The sequence below is a fragment of the Nerophis ophidion genome, linkage group LG27 (assembly GCF_033978795.1).
Source record: "Nerophis ophidion isolate RoL-2023_Sa linkage group LG27, RoL_Noph_v1.0, whole genome shotgun sequence".
In the NCBI taxonomy this organism is placed as follows: domain Eukaryota; kingdom Metazoa; phylum Chordata; class Actinopteri; order Syngnathiformes; family Syngnathidae; genus Nerophis; species Nerophis ophidion.
This window is the reverse complement of record NC_084637.1, coordinates 12004457-12026667: the sequence shown is the minus strand read 5'-3', so window position 1 is coordinate 12026667 and position 22211 is coordinate 12004457. Positions and strand designations below refer to the sequence as shown.

At 38.4% G+C, this 22211-nt stretch overlaps 1 protein-coding gene across 4 annotated transcripts in view; it reads right to left on the bottom strand.

Annotated features, from left to right (window-relative positions):
• LOC133544022 (histone deacetylase 4-like) overlaps positions 1–22211 on the bottom strand; it is a 146702-nt gene that overhangs the window by 52001 nt on the left and 72490 nt on the right. For all 4 annotated transcript variants that reach the window (XM_061889010.1, XM_061889011.1, XM_061889008.1 and 1 more), the window contains 4 exons: positions 17914–18227; positions 12575–12725; positions 7331–7454; positions 6810–6928 (listed from right to left, as the gene is read on the bottom strand). In XM_061889010.1, coding sequence (XP_061744994.1) covers positions 6810–6928; positions 7331–7454; positions 12575–12725; positions 17914–18227 — 708 coding nt within the window. The remainder of the gene's footprint in view (positions 1–6809; positions 6929–7330; positions 7455–12574; positions 12726–17913; positions 18228–22211) is intronic.

Below are 22211 nucleotides of genomic sequence, written 5' to 3'. Positions count from 1 at the left end.
AAGAGTCTCAGAAAGCTAGCGTGCACAAGCTAGCAAGCTACGGAGTTTGATGCCAATGTATTTCTCCCCAGCCCTCAGCGACCGCTTTCTCACTTGCTTGCCCACCCGCACAGTCACTGACGTCACTCACCTGCTGCCAGACATTAAAGGGCCACACACATATGCTACTCTCATAACAAAGTGTTTAAAAACGAGTATGCAAGTTGGACAAATGAGATGCCAAATCCAACCACTTTCATGTGGTATTGGACAGAAAGGAGGACTTTTTTTCTCCTCCATTTGAAAATGCGGACGTTATCAGCACCACTGTCTGATTCCAATCAATGCAAGTCATCAGAATCAAATACACCAACTTATATTCTTGTCTTCATGAAAGAAAGGAATCTATGTGTGTTAAACATGCTTGTATTATCATTAAACACCATTAACTTGTTAACAAAAATGTCTCTTTCATAAACAAATAAATATAAATTATAAATAGGAATGAGGTAGATCTCCTCGACTTGGTCAATTGAAAAGTAGCTCGCCTGCAGAAAAAGTGTGAGCGCCCCTGCCCTAGAGCCAGATCTGGCTCTTTTGATGACTGCATCTGGCTCTCGGATACATCTTAGCTGAATTTGCTAAATACTATAAGTAATGAATAATTCCACTGGTAATCACAGTGTTAGAAATAATGAAGTGAAGTGAATTATATTTATATAGCGCTTTTCTCGAGTGACTCAAAGCTTTTTACATAGGGAAACCCAATATCTAAGTTAGATTTAAACCAGTGTGGGTGGCACTGGGAGCAGGTGGGTAAAGTGTCTTGTCCAAGGACACAACGGCAGTGACTAGGATGGCTGAGGAGGGAATCGAACCTGGAACCCTCAAGTTGCTGGCACGGCCACTCTACCAACCGAGCTATGCCGCCCCCCACATTCTAAAACAATTTATAGAAATAGGCCTGAGATTTATACTTTAATGCGGGTATACATTCGCGTTGCACTAATTTAGCGAAAGAAACAGCGGGAAAAAATTAACATGGGACTAAAACTATTTATAAAAAAATCACTGAACAATGGTTGGGTTAACATGTCATGACTGGAAATAATTATTATGACCGTTAAAGCATTGTTCTCTGTCATACAAGTTCTAAAAAGGAACAAGTATTGTTAGAAAATTAAAAACAACACCTTGCAACAGGACATCTTGGATAACGTTCAAAATATAAAACATTCTTAAGCATTTTAGTCCATCCATCCATCCGTTTTCTACCACACCTGTTAAAGAAGTCGCATCAATGGTAAGAAGTATTTTATTTATTATTGGTTAGCTTCACAATAAAAATGTTATAAAAAAAAAAAAAGACTTATTACACTCTAAAAATGTTGGTCTTAGTTAAGAAAATGCTTGGATTTAGTTGTATTCAGTGTTAAAAATTATTATATGGCTCTCACGGTAATACCCTTTAAAATATTTGGTTTTCATGGCTCTCTCAGCCAAAAAGGTTCCTGACCCCTGTTGTACACCATACTAAAGCTGAATAAGTCTTTAACGCCTGCCAAGGATGTTAAAATAATACCTAAACAGCGGACATTTATCCATGAAAGTATGAAAAAGCTGCTAATGCTGGAAAAAGATTGCGTAGGAGTCCACTCTTTAAGGTAAATGCTGTACATTATTATTACACTATGTCAGGGGTCGGGAACCTTTTTGGCTGAGAGAGCCAAGAATCCAAATATTTTAAAATGTATTTCCGTAAGAGCCATGTAATAATTTTTTAACACTCAACACAACTAAACGTGTGCATTTTTAAGTAAGACCAACATTTCTAGAGTACAATAGGTCTCTTATTCTTTGTAATAACATTGTTATTCAGAAGCTAACTGTGGAGGGGGTGTGGCCTGCGGGCATGCAGCGAACCGGGGTGTGCCAGGACCGGCCTCGAAATCAGCGACAGGTGCGTGGATGGCCCACCTGGGCCTTGTTATCTAATCACCTGTCGCTCTGTTATAAGCAGCAGCCAGGAGGAGAGACGGGGTTGGGGCTGGAGCCAGAGCGCGAGCGAGAACGAAAGAGAAAAAGACAATTGCTGGAAAGCAACTTAGAGACTTATTGAAAAATAAAACAATATTGTAACCCTGAAAAAGGCTCTCATGTCGGTGCTTGGTGGTCTGAAGAACCCTCAAGAGGGCAAGCCCCACACTAATCAATAATAAATAAATAACTTCTTACCATTAACGCAACTTCTTGAACAGGTGCGATAGAAAACAGATGGATGGATTAAAAATGCATGAGAATGTTTTATATTTTAAACGGTATTTTTAACACTGTGATTACAAGTGGAATTATTCATTACTTATCGTGTTAAGCAATGTCAGCTCAGATTTATCGGTGAGCCAGATGCAGTCATCAAAAGAGCCACATCTGGCTCGCGAGCCATAGGTTCCCTACCCCTGCACTATGTGATAAAAAATACTATAGTTGTTTGGTGTACATTCTATTATGATTTTCTTTAAATATTTCATCATTTAAAAGTTTGTTTTTCTTTTTAAAAGGCATTTTACATTTTAAAATTGTGCTGTTTTGGTGGGCCAAACCCCAATTGAATTAATTTCGATTAATTTCAACTGGCAACGTTGATTTGACATACAAGTGTTTAGAGTTAGGAGCTCTGTCCCAGAACCAACTAAACTATTAAGTTGAGGTACATCTGTACTTTGAATGTTTTAAAAACAACAATTAGAACTGTATTTTTGTCTGTTTTAATCTGATAACGTTATCTTTGTTTATCTGAAACGGATAATGGTTTTACAGAGTCTGTAGCTCTTTGAAATTAATTTGAGATGTAAACTGCATCCGCAATAAATTTAGGGGTGCATGATATATATTTAATATTTATGGTCGAAGAATTTTGACGTCACAAATCAAATAAAATTTAAAAAAATTGTTCAGATAAAAATGAAAAAATGTTTCAATTCAGATTACCCGAACAGTGCTGTAGGTGGGTTAGGGAGAGCAAATAAAGTGCTTTGTTTCTTCTATGTCAAGTATCTGAGCGCAGCATTTCATAAATTCAGCTGAGTTCACTGTAAGCGAATATGATCTTGTGGAACTTCTGCACTTTATCAGAGGAACACATTTTGCACCAAGTGTTCTGCAGACATTCCACAAAAATGGTGAAAAAACATTGAGCTTCAGCCTATCAAACCTTATCAGCCACCTAAAATGCCAGCCAAAATGACAAAAAGACGCCTGTGCGACCAAACAAGCTGCATCCAAAGCCAGCCGCAAAGAAAGGTGTGCACAAACTATACAATGAATAAGTTATCGGTATCGGTCTTGAGTAGCAGGAAATTATATGCAAATGTTCGAAAAAAAATTTTGAATCCCAAATAAAGTGTTTTCTTGTTTTAATACCATCAATGCCAGCAAAATACAAAGACAGCCTAACAACAACAGATTAAAAATGCGATGCCTTTAAGTCTGCTACTACATTGCCTACATAATATGACTTGCTTTTTCCCGAATGCATTCATCGCAAACTTGCTAATACTCACAGTTTCGGATAAAAATACATGTGAAAAACAGTGTGAGTGATGAGGTGTGAAGGTACGGCACCATTAAGTGGTGTCCAACACCACTATGATGATGGAAATTTATGACGCTCATTTAAATGAATGATTAGGAAAAAAAATATGCACAAAAAGTAAATAACATATACACCCACACATCCAATGCATATGAGTGCTTCTGAAATAATAATGTACCGATGGAAAACCCATGAAAGACTTTAATTTTAATTAATGAATTAATTTATAAAATGACTTACACAAAACTTTGCTAAAAATCATATAAAAAGTATCTTTTTTTTTTGTCCTGTCCAGCTACTCAGGCAAATCATATTGTTGATGCAGATGCCCATATCGTCTGTACCAATTTACTTTACAAAAGAGATACTTCTCTAGTTGCCTTATTTGTATTTGACTTAATTAAATGGATTGTTTATTATTATTTGGTGCAGTTGAGCCGGAACAGGAGGGATAGAAAGAGAAAAAAAGGAAGACAGAGGGGGAAATTGCGGGGACAAGAGGAAGATAAGACAGAGAGACAACAACAAACAAAACAATAACAACAACAACAACATCAGCAAATAGGATAAGTACAAATATGATGGTAAAAGTGGTAGCAAAGAAGCAGTTAGTGAAATAAACAATAATACAGAAATGACAATGAACATTATTACACTACAAATGAAGCAATACAAATTCCAATAGAAATAACACTATTGATAATGAATAATAACAATAATTACCTCCTACATAACAAGGATCTTAACCAGGGGTCCCCAAACTACGGCCCGCGGGCCGGATACTGCCCGCCAGCGTCCAAAATCACGGCCCGCGGGAAGTCCCAAGTTTTTAATTATAATTTTTTTTTTTAATTTGTCCTTCCTAATCCATTTTACTCTTGTTACTCTCGGTGTCACCCAGCCGCTCAGGCAAATCATATTGTCAAAAAATGCATTTTCTCATCGATAATGTGACATCATTAGCGGCAAGTGCGCGCTCTTTCAGTCAATTAGTGCGCAAGAAATATATTTATATATATATATACGCAGCCCGGCCCCATGCCAAATTATTTTAACCCAATGCGGCCCCCGAGTCAAAAAGTTTGGGGGCCCCTGAGCTTAACCCTCTCACCAGTCTGAATGACCACAAATTAACTCAACAAAGCGTGTTTATACTATGGCTGTATATAATGGTAAAGCACAGTTCTTAAGCTAATGGGAATGCAAGCCATAAACTAAACTGCAGAAGGACTTTGGTATCACCGTAACTGCCGAAGAAATCCAAATGTACTTGCATCTTTAATCATTCTTTTTCAAAAATAGTATATAATGTTGCATTTAAAATGATTCATTCATCATTGCAATACTCAAGATGATTATTTCAACTACGATAAAAAAAAGCCAACTCATAAAGACTTGAAGTCAACAAAAACAACTCCACAATAGTAACAGATTACTACACAGTCCATTCCTTGAGTCCTTGACTATCACCAATACTTTATTACTTTATGTATATTTAGGGATTAATTATGAAGTGTTCTATTAGATCCAGTATGTATATTTAATAGGAGTGTGGGAAAAGATCGATTCGAATGCGAATCGAATACGTTGTGCGATTCAGAATCGATTCTCTTTTTTTTTCAAATCAATTTTTTTTTTCATTAATCCAACAAAACAATACACAGCAATACCATAACAATGCAATCCAATTCCAAAACCAAACCTGACCCAGCAACACTCAGAAATGCAATAAACAGAGCAATTGAAAGGAGACACAAACACGACACAGAACAAAACAAAAGTAGTGAAACAAAAATGAATATTATCAACAACAGTATCAATATTAGTTATAATTTCAGCGTAGCAGTGATTAAAAATCCCTCATTTACATTATCATTAGACATTTGGCAACACTAAATTGGCCCTAGTGTGTGAATGTGAGTCTAAATGTTGTCTATCTATCTGTGTTGGCCCTACGATGGGGTGGCGACTTGTCCAGGGTGTACGCCGCCTTCCGCTCGATTGTAGCTGAGATAGGTGCCAGCACCCCCCGTGGCCCCAAAAGGGAATAAGCGGTAGAAAATGGATGGATGGATGGATTTATAAAAATAAAAAAAGAACAATAGTGTCACAGTGGTTTAATCCCTGCATCGCATCTCATAAGCTTGACAACACACTGTGTCCAATGTTTTCACAAAGATAAAATAAGTCATATTTTTGGTTCGTTTAATAGTTAAAACAAATTTACATTATTGCGATCAGTTGATAAAACATTGTCCTTTACAATTATGAAAGCTTTTTAAAAAATCTACTACACTGCTGGCATGTCAGCAGACTGGAGTAGATCCTGCTGAAATCCTATGTATTGAATGAATACAGAATCCTTTTGAAATCGGAAAAATATCGTTTTTGAATAGAGAATCGCGTTGAATCGAAAAAAATCGATATATAATCGAATCGCGACCCCAAGATTCGATATTGAATTGAATCGCTGTACAGCGAAAAATTCGCATTAGTCTAGATGTGCTCGTTTATTTTTTTTTAAATTATAAGTTATTTTTGTGCCAACACATTCCATTCTTTCTTTCACACAGGAACTGAATTTAACTTCCCACTGGGTGTGAGTTTTCCTTGCCCTTATGTGGGCCTACAGAGGATGTCGTAGTGGTTTGTGTTGTGGTTTGTGCAGCCCTTTGAGACACTAGAGATTTAGGGCTGTATAAGTAAACATTGATTGATTGATTGATAACTTAAACATGCAAAAGTTATGATGTAAAGTGTGAATTATGGTAAAAGACAACTGAAAGGGGGTAGGATTAAATACAAGATTTGCTTCTTCCTAATCCTTTTGAATTGCAAAAATGTAGCCAAGTGTTGTTCCTTTGTGTAATTTATTAAACATAAATAAGTCATAACCACAAGTTGAGTTTTGTTTAAGTTAACAAATTAAATAGTGTTTAGTCTTTAAACGAGTCAGTAAAGTCTGCACTATTCTGCTTCTGTGTTATTTAATTTAATTTTATTCCTCTTCAACTGTGCTGGCAGGGTGGAATGTTTGCTTAGCAGGCCCGTGTCAACCCTGGTGTCGAGGCCAGCAGCCCCAAAGTTCAGAGTCATACTGGCAACGGCCAACTGCACGGAAAATAAAGTGAATAATTGCAGTGTGAAATGACCGCTGCTTCATGGCTGCGCCGCTGGAAGTTGAGACAGAAACATACAGCTTTGAAGATCTCAAAGTGTGTGTGGGTGTGTGGCACACCTGTTTTCCGAAGGGGAAAGTCATCCCGGGGATTGTAGACGCCCAGCACGGGGTGGTTATAGGTGGACATACCAGTCTGCGGAGGCGAGCTCTGGTCCAGAGAGCTGTGCTGCGTTTTTCTATGACGGTAAAACAAAAACGCATTAAAAGAAAGTTACGGACTCAGTTTCCGTTGACTGATTTGGATCATGCACGCAGTGATGGGTGGCAGAGAGGAAACGACTGTGTGTGAACACCTGAAAAAGCTGCAGAGGCGCGACAATAAGGACCTCAAGGACGGATATTAAAATTAAGTGCCCATATCATCAGGTTCCAATAACCTGCTTTCAAGTGTATGCATCTGCTTGTTGCCACCACTCTTTGTGACCCCATCAATATGTCAGCAAACACTGAGGCAGGAAAAGAAGCTCTTGCTAAAACAACTGCCACCTTTTCCAGCACAGTGTTGATGTAAGGTTTTTCCATTAATGCCACTCCATTGCGTTTACCTTATTCAACATCAACAAGTGAAGACTACTCACCTGTACCAGTAGGGGGCATCATTGAGGGGACCGCCCTGGTTGAAGCTCCGCTGAGCCAGGGCCTTTTTCTTGTTGAGAACAAACTCCTGGAGACGCTTCTTAACCTCAGTGCTGGCTACCGCACCTGAGGAGGGGAAAAAAATAAGCCGTAAAATAACTTTTAGGATACTCTCAGTTAAACCAGAAGCTCACTATGTTTGTGTGATGATGTCAATAATCAGTGGTACCCAACCACCGGGCCGTGGCCCGATTGATACGGGCCGCAGAAGAATTTTTTATTCATTTTTATTTAAAAAAAAGATATATATATTTTTTTTTAATTAAATCAACAACATAAAAAACACAATATACACTTACAATTAGTGCACCAACCACAAAAACCTCCCTTTTTCATAACAAAAACGTCCCTTTTTCATGACAAAGAAAAAAAAAAAAAAAGATTCCCAACCCCCCTTAAGGCTGTTGTACAAATTATTAAGCGTTGACCGGTCCGCGGATACAAAAAGGTTGGGGACCACTGTTAATAATGATGGATTACTGTCAGCTAGCCATGTGTGGGATGGCGTGGCGCAGTGGAAGAGTGGCCGTGCGCAACCCGAGGGGTGATGAACGATTCGCAAGGGACTCTCTTCAAAACACGATCTTTCGAAATGATTGCTGCACAATACACTGTACTTTGTGTGTGGTCCAATCCAACCATGTTCGCTTGACCGCTCGATTCTATAGTAAAGCTTCACCGTCATCTTTCGGGAATGTAAACAATAAAACACCGGCTGTGTTTGTGTTGCTAAAGGCGGCGGCAATACACGGCTTCCCACCTACAGCTTTCTTCTTTGACGTCTCCATTATTCATTGAACAAATTGCAACAGATTCAGCAACACAGATGTCCAGAATACTGTGTAATTATGCGATTAAAGCAGGCTACTTATAGCTTGGATCGGGCTGGAAAATAACGTCCGCTACAACCCGAGACGTCAAACGCACGCGTCATCATACCGCGACGTTTTCAACATGACACTTCGCGGTAAATTCAAAATTGCAATTTAGTAAACTAAAAAGGCCGTATTGGCATGTGTTGCAATGTTAATATTTCATCATTGATATATAAACTATCAGACTGCGTGGTCGGTAGTAGTGGGTTTCAGTAGGCCTTTAAGAAACTGTTCAAACTCAAAGTGTTTACAAAGTACAAGGAAGAAAAAAACAAATAAACATCTTAAACCTTATCAATAAAGGATAAAATGGTATTCATCTCTTAAAAGATGAATAGAGACATCAATGACCTTTCTGTTTTGTCTGATTAGTCGTTTTACAGGCACTGATTTAAAAACACTTAAGGTATGTAAATAAACATTTAGAAAATGTTTCTATGTAAATATCTTATTTTACAAAATTCCAGTATATATCTGCAGTGCAGCTAAGATATTAAAAATATATTTTTTTCTTCTAAAATGTAAATGGATGCGGCTTATAGTCCGGGGCCCTGGTTCAAATCCCACCTAGTGCCAACCTCGTCACGTCCGTTGTGTCCTGAGCAAGACACTTCACCCTTGCTCCTGATGGGTGCTGGTTGGCGCCTTGCATGGCAGCTCCCTCCATCAGTGTGTGAATGTGTGTGTGAATGGGTAAATGTGGAAGTAGTGTCAAAGCGCTTTGAGTACCTTGAAGGTAGAAAAGTGCTATAAAAGTACAACCCATTTATCATTTTATTTATTTATAATAGTCTAAAATCTTCTTTGCAACGAACAATTGCTTTAAAGCAAATAGGAAAATGGAAACAGAACATGTCAACAAAAAGGGCACTTCAGTGGGTAGATGTGACTCGAACAAAAATGGCTTCACCACAATCTATTAGTACTTTGCATCCATCCAGTCGGGTGCAAACAGCTCTCTTAAGACTCCTGTCCACTTAAAGACAGCCAGCGGTAACAACTGGACCAACCTCGCCAAGGCGACTGACCCTCTACTAGAGTCAATAGCAGGATCTCCGAGCAAAATGGGAAAATCATTGCTGAGTGATGGAAACACACCAATGCCCACACACACACAATGCTTGCAGTTTTCTGTACGGACAAACCAATATTCTGCGTATTCTGTCCTGCAATTAGAGTCGCCATGTTTAATGCCTGGAATGCACAAATGTGATTGGTTGAGCAGTATCATGTGGGCTGGTTTAACTTGCATGCTATCGGTCAGTGTGTTTCCTGATCCAATGAACCAGTACTGTAAATGATGATCAGTATTGCGATGAGGTGGCGACTTGTCCAGGGTGTAACCCGCCTTCTGCCCGATTGTAGCTGAGATAGGCACCAGCGCCCCCCGGGACCCCAAAGGGGATAAGCGGTAGGAAATGGATGGATGGCTTTACTATACCTGGAATGAGCACATTCACCCATTCACACACATTCACACACTAATGGCAGAGGCTGCCATGCAAGTTGCTGGCATGGTTATTGTACCATCTTTGCCGAGCCGCCCCAAAGTCTCAAGTCTTAAAAAAAGCTGCGCCGGTTAAAACAGAATCGAGCTGTCAAAACTTCCAATACTGAAATAATTACCGTATTTTCTGGACTATAAGTCCGCTACTTTTTTCCAAGCCTGGAAGCCTGTGGTTTATACCGAGGTGTGGCTAATCTATAGCTTTTTCTTTACTAACGGACAAATGATGGAATGGAGTAAGCAAAGCAATCAAACTGGCACACTTTAAAGGCCTACTGAAATGAGATGTTCTTATTTAAACGGGGATAGCAGGTCCATTCTATGTGTCATACTTGATCATTTCGCGATATTGCCATATTTTTTTCTGAAAGGATTTAGTAGAGAACATCCACGATAAAGTTCGCAACTTTTGGTCGCTAATAAAAAAGCCTTGCCTGTACCGGAAGTAGCAGACGATGTGCGCATGACGTCACGGGTTGTAGGGCTCCTCACATCCTCACATTGTTTACAATCATAGCCAGCAGCAGCTAGAGCTATTCGGACCGAGAAAGCGACAATTTCCCCATTAATTTGAGCGAGGATGAACGATTCGTGGATGAGGAAATTTAGAGTGAAGGACTAGAAATAGAAAAAAAAAAAAAAAAGGTTGATTGCAGTGGGAGCGATTCAGATGTTATTAGACACATTTACTAGGATAATTCTGCAAAATCTGCCTATTTTGTTGCTAGTGTTTTAGTGAGATTAAATAGTACCTGAAAGTCGGAGGGGTGTGGCCACGGGTGTGTTGACGCCAGAGTCTCTGAGGGAAGTCAAGCAGCTGCAGCAGGACGGAAGCTCCGCTGATGTCTCCGGTAAGAGCCGAATTATTACCACAATTTTCTCACCGAAAACTGCCGGTTGACATGTAGTCGGGATCCACGTTCGCTTGACCTCTGATCCATAGTAAAGTTTCACCTTCGGGAATTTTAAACAAGGAAACACCGGCTATGTTTGTGTGGCTAAAGGCTAAAAGATTCTCACCTCAATCTTTCTACTTTGACTTTTCCATTATTAATTGAACAAATTGCAAAAGATTCAGCAACACAGACGTCCAGAATACTGTGGAATTATGCGATTAAAGCAGACTACTTATAGCTTGGATCGGGCTGGAAAATAATGTCCGCTACAACCCAAGACGTCAAACGCACGCGTCACCATACGCGTCATCATACCGCGACGTTTTCAACACGACACTTCGCGGGAAATTTAAAATTGCAAATTTATTACACTAAAAAGGCCGTTTTGCAATGTGTTGCAATGTTAATATTTACTAGTTACTAGTGTTTTAGTGAGATTATATGGTTGTACCTGTACAACCTGAAGGTCTGCCCCGCTCCTTTCTTCAGCACCAGTCGACGGTGGTGGCGATGCCCATCTCTGCCCTTCGCAAGGGACTCTCTTCAAAACACGATCTTTCGAAATGATCGCTGCACAATACACTGTACTTTGTGTGTGGTCCAATCCAACCGTGTTCGCTTGACCGCTCTGCTCCATAGTAAAGCTTCACCGTCATCTTTCGGGAATGTAAACAATAAAACACCGGCTGTGTTTGTGTTGCTAAAGGCGGCCGCAATCCACCGCTTGCCACCTACAGCTTTCTTCTTTGACGTCTCCATTATTCATTGAACAAATTGCAACAGATTCAGCAACACAGATGTCCAGAATACTGTGTAATTATGCAATTAAAGCAGGCTACTTATAGCTTGGATCGGGCTGGAAAATAACGCCCGCTACAACCCGAGACGTCAAACGCACGCGTCATCATACCGCGACGTTTTCAACATGACACTTCGCGGGAAATTCAAAATTGCAATTTAGTAAACTAAAAAGGCCGTATTGGCATGTGTTGCAATGTTAATATTTCATCATTGATATATAAACTATCAGACTGCGTGGTCGGTAGTAGTGGGTTTCAGTAGGCCTTTAAGAAACTGTTCAAACTCAAAGTGTTTACAAAGTACAAGGAAGAAAAAAACAAATAAACATCTTAAACCTTATTAATAAAGGATAAAATGGTATTCATCTCTTAAAAGATGGATAGAGACATCAATGACCTTTCTGTTTTGTCTGATTAGTCGTTTTACAGGCACTGATTTAAAAACACTTAAGGTAGGTAAATAAACATTTAGAAAATGTTTCTATGTAAATATCTTATTTTACAATGTACCAGTATATATCTGCAGTGCAGCTAAGATATTAAAAATATATTTTTTTTCTTCTAAAATTTAAATGGATGCGGCTTATAGTCCGGAAAATACATCAATTGACTTTAGGTCCAAGTCTGCATTAGTTAATCCCTGCATTATGCCTTTCAGGATCACAGTAAAATGGAGACTATCCCGGCTTTTTTTGGGCAAGAAGGATGTACATCCTGGACTGGTTGCCAGTCATTCATGGAGCATTCACAAATACCAGATCCACTATCTATTGACGATTACGAGTCCGCACTTAACCTAACATGTTTTTGAACTGAGAGAAAAAACACGGGGAAAACATGCAAATTACACACAGAGAGCTCCAAGTTTGGAAACCAGCGCCGCTTGCTTTATCAGGCAGATGTGTTGACCACATGCATTCAGGGACCATTCTATTCCAACTTTGTGGAAACAGTTTGGAGAAGACAAAAGGGGATCAAGCCATATTTTTCTTTCATTTCCATTTTTACAAAAAGGCATGTGCCATGATGTCCTTCTTCCAGAGATAGAAACAAAACCATCCATGTCTTGTTGACAAAACATATTATAAAAAGACTCAGGGCTACTTACTCTCCTGCCCCCTCTCCTTGTTCTTCAGCAGCAGCAGCTTCTGCTCGCGCTGCTGCTTCTCCAGCTCCTGCTCCAAACGGTGGTTCTCCATTTTCCTCTGATGCTCTAGAAGCTCCTGTTGGTGCTTGATCGCTAGCAGCTCCTGTTGCTGCTGCAAGAATCCAAAACAAATACAGCAACTGTCTCAACAATGGCCCAATAAGAAAAGGTGTTTAAACTTTGGGATTAGGGATGTCACGATCAACATTTCGGACTCCAATCCCAAACTTATTTTTTTGGCCTCAGATCCGATTAGATTTCGAGTCTAAGATCCCAAACTTTGACAATAGATTGTAAAGGTGAAAATGTCTTTAGCCAGAGTAAACACAAACATTTTTTTTTTAAACTTATCTCATAAAAAGTATTGTTGTAAATCATATATGTACATTATTGTAACACACTGCAAAAACTGAAATCTAAGTAAGATTAAATATCTCAAATAAGGGTGATATTTGCTTATTTTCTGTCTGATAAGAGAATTCTTCTCACTAAGCAGATTTTATGTCCGAGTGTTTTACTTGTTTTAAGTGTTTTGGTCCTAAATGATGTCAGTAAGATATTACAGCTTGTTGCTGAGATGTTATGACCTATATTGAGTAAAACATGCTTGAAACTAGAATATCAAGTGTTGCAACTCCCGATTGTAGCTGAGATAGGCGCCAGCGCCATCCCGCGACCCCTAAAGGAAATAAGCGGTAGAAAATGGATGGATGAATGGAAAGCTGTCATCAACACTCACAAGTATAAAACTACATTTTTAAAGTCATCATTTCTTATTTCAAGCATGAAAAAAAATCATGATTCCGAGCGCATATCATTATGTCAAGATAATGGCACTAGCGTTTACTTATTTACGAATATTTTTCAACAAATTGAGCAAAAAAGTCCCCAAAAATGTTTTGTACCAAAAAAAGTGCACTTGTTATTAGTGACAATATACTTATTTTAAGGTATTTTTGGGTTCATTGAGGTTAGCTAATTTGATTTGTTTTGGAAATTGTTGACGAGCCAAATTTTTTTGTTCTATTGGCAGATAATTTTGCTTAGTTCAAGTAAAATACCCCTCATTTTTGTATTTTTTTTCCTCGTTTTTGAACACTGACTTCTTGCAGTGTGGTGTCTGAAGGTACTGACAGCCTACAAAACCAGGCCTGACACTACAAAGTTCTTAAGGAGCTTAATTTAAGAATATTTTTCAACATATTGAGCAAAAAAGTCAGATTTTTTTTTTTTCTACCAAGAAAAGGGCACTTGTTATTAGTGAGAATATACTTATTTTAAGGTATTTTGGGTTCATTGAGGTTAGCTAATTTTACTTGTTTTGGAAAGTCTTGACAAGCCAAATTTTTTTGTTCTATTGGCAGATATTTTGGTTAGTTCAAGTAAAATACCCCTCATTTTTGTATTTTTTTTCTCGTTTTTGAACACTGACTTCTTGCAGTGTGGTGTCTGAAAGTACTGACAGCCTACAAAACCAGGCCTGACACTACAAAGTTCTAAAGGAGCTTAATTTAAGAATATTTTTCAACATATTGAGCAAAAAAGTCAGATTTTGGTTTTCTACCAAGAAAAGGGCACTTGTTATTAGTGACAATATACTTATTTTAAGGTATTTTGGGGTTCATTGAGGTTAGCTAATATGATTTGTTTTGGAAAGTGTTGACGAGCCAATTTTTTTTGTTCTATTGGCAGATAATTTTGCTTAGTTCAAGTAAAATACCCCTCATTTATGTATTTTTTTTCTCGTTTTTGAACACTGACTTCTTGCAGTGTGGTGTCTGAAAGTACTGACAGCCTACAAAACCAGGCCTGACACTACAAAGTTCTAAAGGAGCTTAATTTAAGAATATTTTTCAACATATTGAGCAAAAAAGTCAGATTTTTTTTTTTTCTACCAAGAAAAGGGCACTTGTTATTAGTGAGAATATACTTATTTTAAGGTATTTTGGGTTCATTGAGGTTAGCTAATTTTACTTGTTTTGGAAAGTCTTGACAAGCCAAATTTTTTTGTTCTATTGGCAGATATTTTGGTTAGTTCAAGTAAAATACCCCTCATTTTTGTATTTTTTTTCTCGTTTTTGAACACTGACTTCTTGCAGTGTGGTGTCTGAAAGTACTGACAGCCTACAAAACCAGGCCTGACACTACAAAGTTCTAAAGGAGCTTAATTTAAGAATATTTTTCAACATATTGAGCAAAAAAGTCAGATTTTGGTTTTCTACCAAGAAAAGGGCACTTGTTATTAGTGACAATATACTTATTTTAAGGTATTTTGGGGTTCATTGAGGTTAGCTAATATGATTTGTTTTGGAAAGTGTTGACGAGCCAATTTTTTTTGTTCTATTGGCAGATAATTTTGCTTAGTTCAAGTAAAATACCCCTCATTTATGTATTTTTTTTCTCGTTTTTGAACACTGACTTCTTGCAGTGTGGTGTCTGAAAGTACTGACAGCCTACAAAACCAGGCCTGACACTACAAAGTTCTAAAGGAGCTTAATTTAAGAATATTTTTCAACATATTGAGCAAAAAAGTCAGATTTTTTTTTTTTCTACCAAGAAAAGGGGCACTTGTTATTAGTGACAATATACTTATTTTAAGGTATTTTTGGGTTCATTGAGGTTAGCTAATATGATTTGTTTTGGAAAGTGTTGACGAGCCAAATTTTTTTGTTCTATTGGCAGATAATTTTGCATAGTTCAAGTAAAATACCCCTCATTTTTGTATTTTTTTTCTCGTTTTTGAACACTGACTTCTTGCAGTGTGGTGTCTGAAAGTACTGACAGCCTACAAAACCAGGCCTGACACTACAAAGTTCTAAAGGAGCTTAATTTAAGAATATTTTTCAACATATTGAGCAAAAAAGTCAGATTTTTGTTTTCTACCAAGAAAAGGGCACTTGTTATTAGTGACAATATACTTATTTTAAGGTATTTTTGGGTTCATTGAGGTTAGCTAATATGATTTGTTTTGGAAAGTGTTGACGAGCCAAATTTTTTTGTTCTATTGGCAGATAATTTTGCTTAGTTCAAGTAAAATACCCCTCATTTTTGTATTTTTTTTCCTCGTTTTTGAACACTGACTTCTTGCAGTGTGGTGTCTGAAAGTACTGACAGCCTACAAAACCAGGCCTGACACTAAAAAGTTCTAAAGGAGCTTAATTTAGGAATATTTTTCAACATATTGAGCAAAAAAGTCAGATTTTTGTTTTCTACCAAGAAAAGGGCACTTGTTATTAGTGACAATATACTTATTTTAAGGTATTTTGGGGTTCATTGAGGTTAGCTAATTTGATTTGTTTTGGAAATTGTTGACGAGCCAAATTTTTTTGTTCTATTGGCAGATTATTTTGCTTAGTTCAAGTAAAATACCCCTCATTTTTGTATTTTTGTTCTCTTTTTTGAACACTGACTTCTTGCAGTGTGGTGTCTGAAAGTACTGACAGCCTACAAAACCAGGCCTGACACTACAAAGTTCTAAAAGAGCTTAATTTAAGAATATTTTTCAACATATTGAGCAAAAAAGTCAGATTTTTTTTTTTCTACCAAGAAAAGGGGCACTTGTTATTAGTGACAATATACTTATTTTAAGGTATTTTTGGGTTCATTGAGGTTAGCTAATTTTACTTGTTTTGGAAAGTCTTGACAAGCCAAATTTTCTTGTTCTATTGGCAGATAATTTTGCTTAGTTCAATCAAAATACGCCTCATTTTTGTAATTTTTTTCTTGTTTTTGAACACTCACTTTTTGCAGTGCACTCAATGCTGCATACACATTCTTTAATTAAATTAAGTGACCAGTGCACAATAAGTAAACAAAACAAAAAAAAAACTACTTTTGGCTTCAATTTAAATTATTTGGGTTTTGCCCTAAAAGCCTTCCTGTTTCCCGAGATATACTCCTGAGTTTTAAAATAACCAAAATATTCTGTAAACAGTGATGAGTGTTGATAAATCACATTGCTCATGCTAAATAATTATATTTTCATTTTCTCCTCCCGGTATTGTGGCTGTTTTGACGGTCAACATATATTCTGCATATTAACAAAGACAGACATGCAAAATGTATTCTGCTTACTTAACAGACGCAATACACTCTGCACACGTTTAGTGGAAAGTTCGCTATTCGGTTTACTGGATAATACTTCGGATGCAAGCATTACCTAGACCTGGTTACACTTGTCAACTAACTGAGACTTTTTCCAAATTCAGCAATCGACGCCAAGCGGCAGGGACATATTAATTGTCGGAAGCACGTCTGTGGAGTAGGAAGGCTTCTTGTGAGGGCTGGTAAGAAAAGTGAGAGCACATACTAGCCCAGGCCTTTTTTCCCCAAGCATCTCGCCGTCCAATCGAGGCACACTGCGCATGTGTGTAACCATGTGTTTGCAGACATTTGAGAGCAAGTGTGCTTTAATGGCTCCCTGCCGGTGTGGATGTGTGTGTGTGTACACAGGAGCTGTGAATGGGGCTGATTGAGGCCGGGCCTCCTTGGCAAGGCTATGCGTCACTGGCTTCCACCCGAGTGATCCTGCAGCCCTACCACAGGCTGAAGGACCCTCCACAACATTGTCTCTCCCTCAAGGGAGAATGAGGGAGAAAGAAACAGAGGCAAAGAAGGAAGGAAGGTGGGTGGACGGAAAAAGTAATGGAGAAGAGGCAGACGGCAGGTGAGAAAAGAGAAAATGATCTAAGGATGGTAAAAAGAGATGGACTAAAATGAAAGAAAGACATGAAGAAGGGGAGGAGCGATTTGAAAGGAGGACGAAGGCAAGAATGAATAAAAGAAAGAAAAGAAGGAAATCAACAGTAAAGTAGGGAAAAGGAGGAGAGAGAAGAAACTAGGAGCAGCGAGCAAGACATCATATAATCCTCTAAACTGAAATCCAATCTTCTGCCTCAAAATCCATTTTCAGATATTTAATTCATCTTTAGGAACACATTACAAGTGTGCGATTGTAAAATGAGCATAGAAATATTTCGAAGACATCTGAGCGGCAGTGAGTGTGGGTGTGCTGATCTCGATTCACTTTCCAGCCCAACGAGCCTGATGGCGGCCATGCATGCAGTACTGCCACAGTGGAAGTAAATACTGATCATATAAAGTCTTGCTTTCAACTTTCCAGCAATTAACAGGAATGTACTTTAGTATAATAGCCCTGTTTGGTTATGCAACACCAATAGTTTGCACACAATTTCCATCTCCGTTTTAGTAAATTAAGTCAAAGTGACGTGTTGTTCTTCTCTGCTGCAGCAAAGTAAGTTAAGAAGCCAATTTGCAGCTGGTAAATAATGATGATTTACCTTTATGTGTTCCTGGAGCTGGGCCTCGTGCTGGCGGGAAAGCTGCTCGTCCTGCCGTTGGAACTCGGCGATGAGGATCTGCCTCTGGATCTGCTGCTTCTGCTTCAGGGTCAGTAACTCCTGTTGCAGCTGTTGCTCGCGCACAGGAGCGGAGGCCACGCCCCCGCCGGCCTGGCCTGTTCCCCCTAGCGGGGAATGCTGGCGGGGAGGAGACAGCGGGGACACCTGCTGCTGCTGTTGGTGCTGGTCCATGCGCAGATCCATAGGGATGGCGGCGGGGGGGAGGCGGAGGGGCAGTGCTGAGTTGATGTCCACTGTTAAGACAAAGAGAGAAAATGTGGTGAAATTCACCATGACGAAACATATTGTGCCATTTGCAAGTATTATTTTGTCAAAATTATGATTTACAAGCGGTTGAAAATGGTGGTTATGACCCAGTACCAGTACAGGGTCAGACAATGGTCAAAACTAAAGTCCTCTTGTGCCCAGAGACATATTTCCTGAGTTAAAAAATTGTTTTTAAATTATAGATAGATAGATAGATAGATACATAGATAGATAGATAGATAGATAGATGGATGGATAGATAGATAGTACTTTATTGATTCCTTCAGGAAAATTAAAATTAAAATTATAATTATATTATATATATATATGGGGATGGGTTGATTGGCAACACTAAATTGGCCCTAGTGTGTGAAAATTAAAATTAAAATTATAATTATATATATATATATATATATATATATATATATATATATATATATATATATATATATGGGGATGGGTTGATTGGAAACACTAAATTGGCCCTAGTGTGTGAATGTGAGTGTGAATGTTGTCTGTCTACTGTGTCGGCCCTGCGATGAGGTGGCGACTTGTCCAGGGTGTACCCCACCTTCCGCCCGATTGTAGTTGAGATAAACGCCAGCGCCCCCGTGACCCCAAAAGGGAATAAGCAGTAGAAAATGGATGGATATATGTGTGGGAAAAATCACAAGACTACTTCATCTCTACAGAACTGTTTCATGAGGGGTTCTCCTGACGATTGAGGGAACCCCCTCATGAAACAGTTCTGTAGAGATGAAGTAGTCTTGTGATTTCTCCCACACATACATATTGTGCTCTACCACGGTATTGAGCACTATTCTCTGGATAATCAAATTAAGACATATATATATATATATATATATATATATATATATATATATATATATATATATATATATACATATATATATATCCATATATATATACATATATATACATATATATATATATATATATATATATATGTACATATATATATATATATATATATACAGATATATATATATATATACATATATATATATATATACATATACATACATATATATACATATACATATATACATATATATATATACATATACATATATATATACACATATATATATACATATATACATATATATATACACACATATATATATATATGTATATATATATATATATATATATATATATATATATATATATATATATATATATATATATATATAATTATAAAACATTCTGTGATTTTATGAAATATCAACATAATCATTGGAGTATAGACTATAAAGCTTTTGTACTTGGTATCGTTAGAGTCGATATTTGTATAGGTGTGTATAAGGCCTGCTCAGTGGGCTTGGGGTTAGAGTGTCCGCCCTGAAATCGGTAGGCCAAGTCATACCAAAGACTATAAAAATGGGACCTGCTTGGCACTCAGCATCAAGGATTGGAATTGGGGGTGAAATCACCAAAATTAGTCCCGAGCGCGGCCACTGCTGCTGCTCACTGCTCCCCTCACCTCCCAGGGGGTTGTAACAAGGGGATGGGTCAAATGCAGAGGGTAATTTCACCACGCCTAGTGAGTGTGTGACTATCAGTGGTACTTGGTCTAGTGGTTAGAGTAGACCTGGGCAAAATAAGGCCCGGGGGCCACTTGTGGCCCGTTAAGCTTTTTAATCAGGCCCGCCGGACATTCCCAAATAATTTGTTTAGATCTTTAAGATGGAAACTGTAGCTGCCATTATGATGTGCAGTGACATTTTCAAAATACCGGAAGTCTTGAACTATAAAAAGTATTTCAATGGTTGGAATCTGCGCTTTTGCATTATATACAAGTTATTAGGATAATCTAAGTCACCGCAGCCCAGACGGGGCACCAAGCAGTGTGGGTGGGGAGCGTTTCCACAGAGTGTTTCCAGGGCAACCAGCCTGAAATGCGAGTGTCAGGGACAGACGCGGAAAGAGATTTTTACAACAAAGTTCTAAAGCTTAGAGATATATCAGATAAATCAGATTGTAGGTGTGTGTGTGGGGGTTTGGGGGAGATTGGGGTTTCCCTTCGCGTTCATATATTCCTTTTTTGTTGTGTCTACCGACAGGAGGTGTGACGTTCATTTCTTTTCAATATTCAGTGTTTTATTGTTCATAGTTAATATTGTAAATCCCACATTATTTATTTTCATGTACATTCTGGGTGTCTCATTCAGTAAAACAAGGAAAAATTCCATTCTGTATTTTAAGGTGGTCTGTCATACATTTTTTAGCTTTCAATTAGATGTTATTGTGAGGTTTTGTATTAGTGTTTCTAAAAATCAGATATACCGGCTTCCAGACACATTTTTTTCTCTAAATTTGGCCCCCGAGTCAAAATAATTGCTGTGACCTGGGTTAGAGTGTCCGCCCTGAGATCGCTAACCCCGGCCGAGTCATACCAATGACTATAAAAATGGGACCCGTTACGTCCCTGCTTTGCATTCAGTATCAAGTGTTCGAATTGGGTGTTAAATCATCAAAAATTATTCTGTGGCGTGGCCACTGCTGCTGCTGACAACTGAGGCAGGAGATATATAGAAGCGTTTGTATTTATGCTTTATTTTCCATCCATCCATTTTCTACCGCTTATTCCCTTCCGGGGTTGTGGGGGGCGCTGGCGCCTATCTCAGCTACAATCGGGCGGAAGGCGGGGTACACCCTGGACAAGTCGCCACCTCATCGCAGGGCCAACACAGATAGACAGACAACATTCACACTCACATTCACACACTAGGGCCAATTTAGTGTTGCCAATCAACCTATCCCCAGGTGCATGTCTTTGGAAGTGGGAGGAAGCCGGAGTACCCGGAGGGAACCCACGCATTCACGGGGAGAACATGCAAACTCCACACAGAAAGATCCCGAGCCTGGATTTGAACCCAGGACTGCAGGACCTTCGTATTGTGAGGCAGACGCACTAACCCCTCTGCCACCGTGAAGCCCATGCTTTATTTTGTTTTTGTTAATTCTAGATGGGCTGTGACTTAAAGTTTAATTGCTTTGTAGATCCACTGAGATGAAGTCTGATTTCATTGCATTCTTCATGGTGTTTTTGAAACGGCACCGATTTTCCCCCAGAATTTTTAACTAACTTGTACATTTTCAGAATGTACCGTATTTTTCGGACTATAAGTCGCAGTTTTTTTCACAGTTTGGCCAGGGGTGCGACATATACTCCGGAGCGACTTATGTGTGAAATTATTAACAAATTACCGTAAAATATCAAATAATTGTATCTCATTCGCGGAGGAGACGAAGAAAAGGTCAGTAATCATCACACACACGTCAACCAATAAGAATTCGGCGGGGGAGGGTCATGGCAGAAGTGCATTGTGGGTCATGGAATGCTAACTGCTATATGCTACTGCCATAGCTATTAAAATGGATAATTTCAGCGTTGGCGGTAACTTATAAAAGGGCTGAACAAAAATTGGACCGAAAAGGAAATCATGTACTGCAGATTACACGCTGGACGTAGTGAAATATGCAGCAGAAAACGACAAGAGGAAGCGGCGCATACCTTTGGAGTTGGCAGAGTTGTTTAGAAGCAACATCGAGGAAGAAGATTTCATCGGATTTATCGATTAGGAGCAGAGGTGGGTAGAGTAGCCAGAAATTGTACTCAAGTAAGAGTACTGTTACTTTAGAGATTCATTACTCAAGTTAAAGTAAGGAGTAGTCACCCAAATATTTACTTGAGTAAAAGTAAAAAGTATGTTGTGAAAAAACTACTCAAGTACCGAGTAACTGATGACTAACCTGTTCGACGGCACAAAAACATGAAAATAGCAATGAACAAATTCACAGCCAGGAATATCTCTTAAGCAACTAAAACAATAATATATATTAAATAATATATATTTGGTTTTACACTATATTGAAAAAAAAATTGGAAATTAATTTTACCTTTGCAACTTCATTATACTATTGGCTAAGTTTTATATTCATAA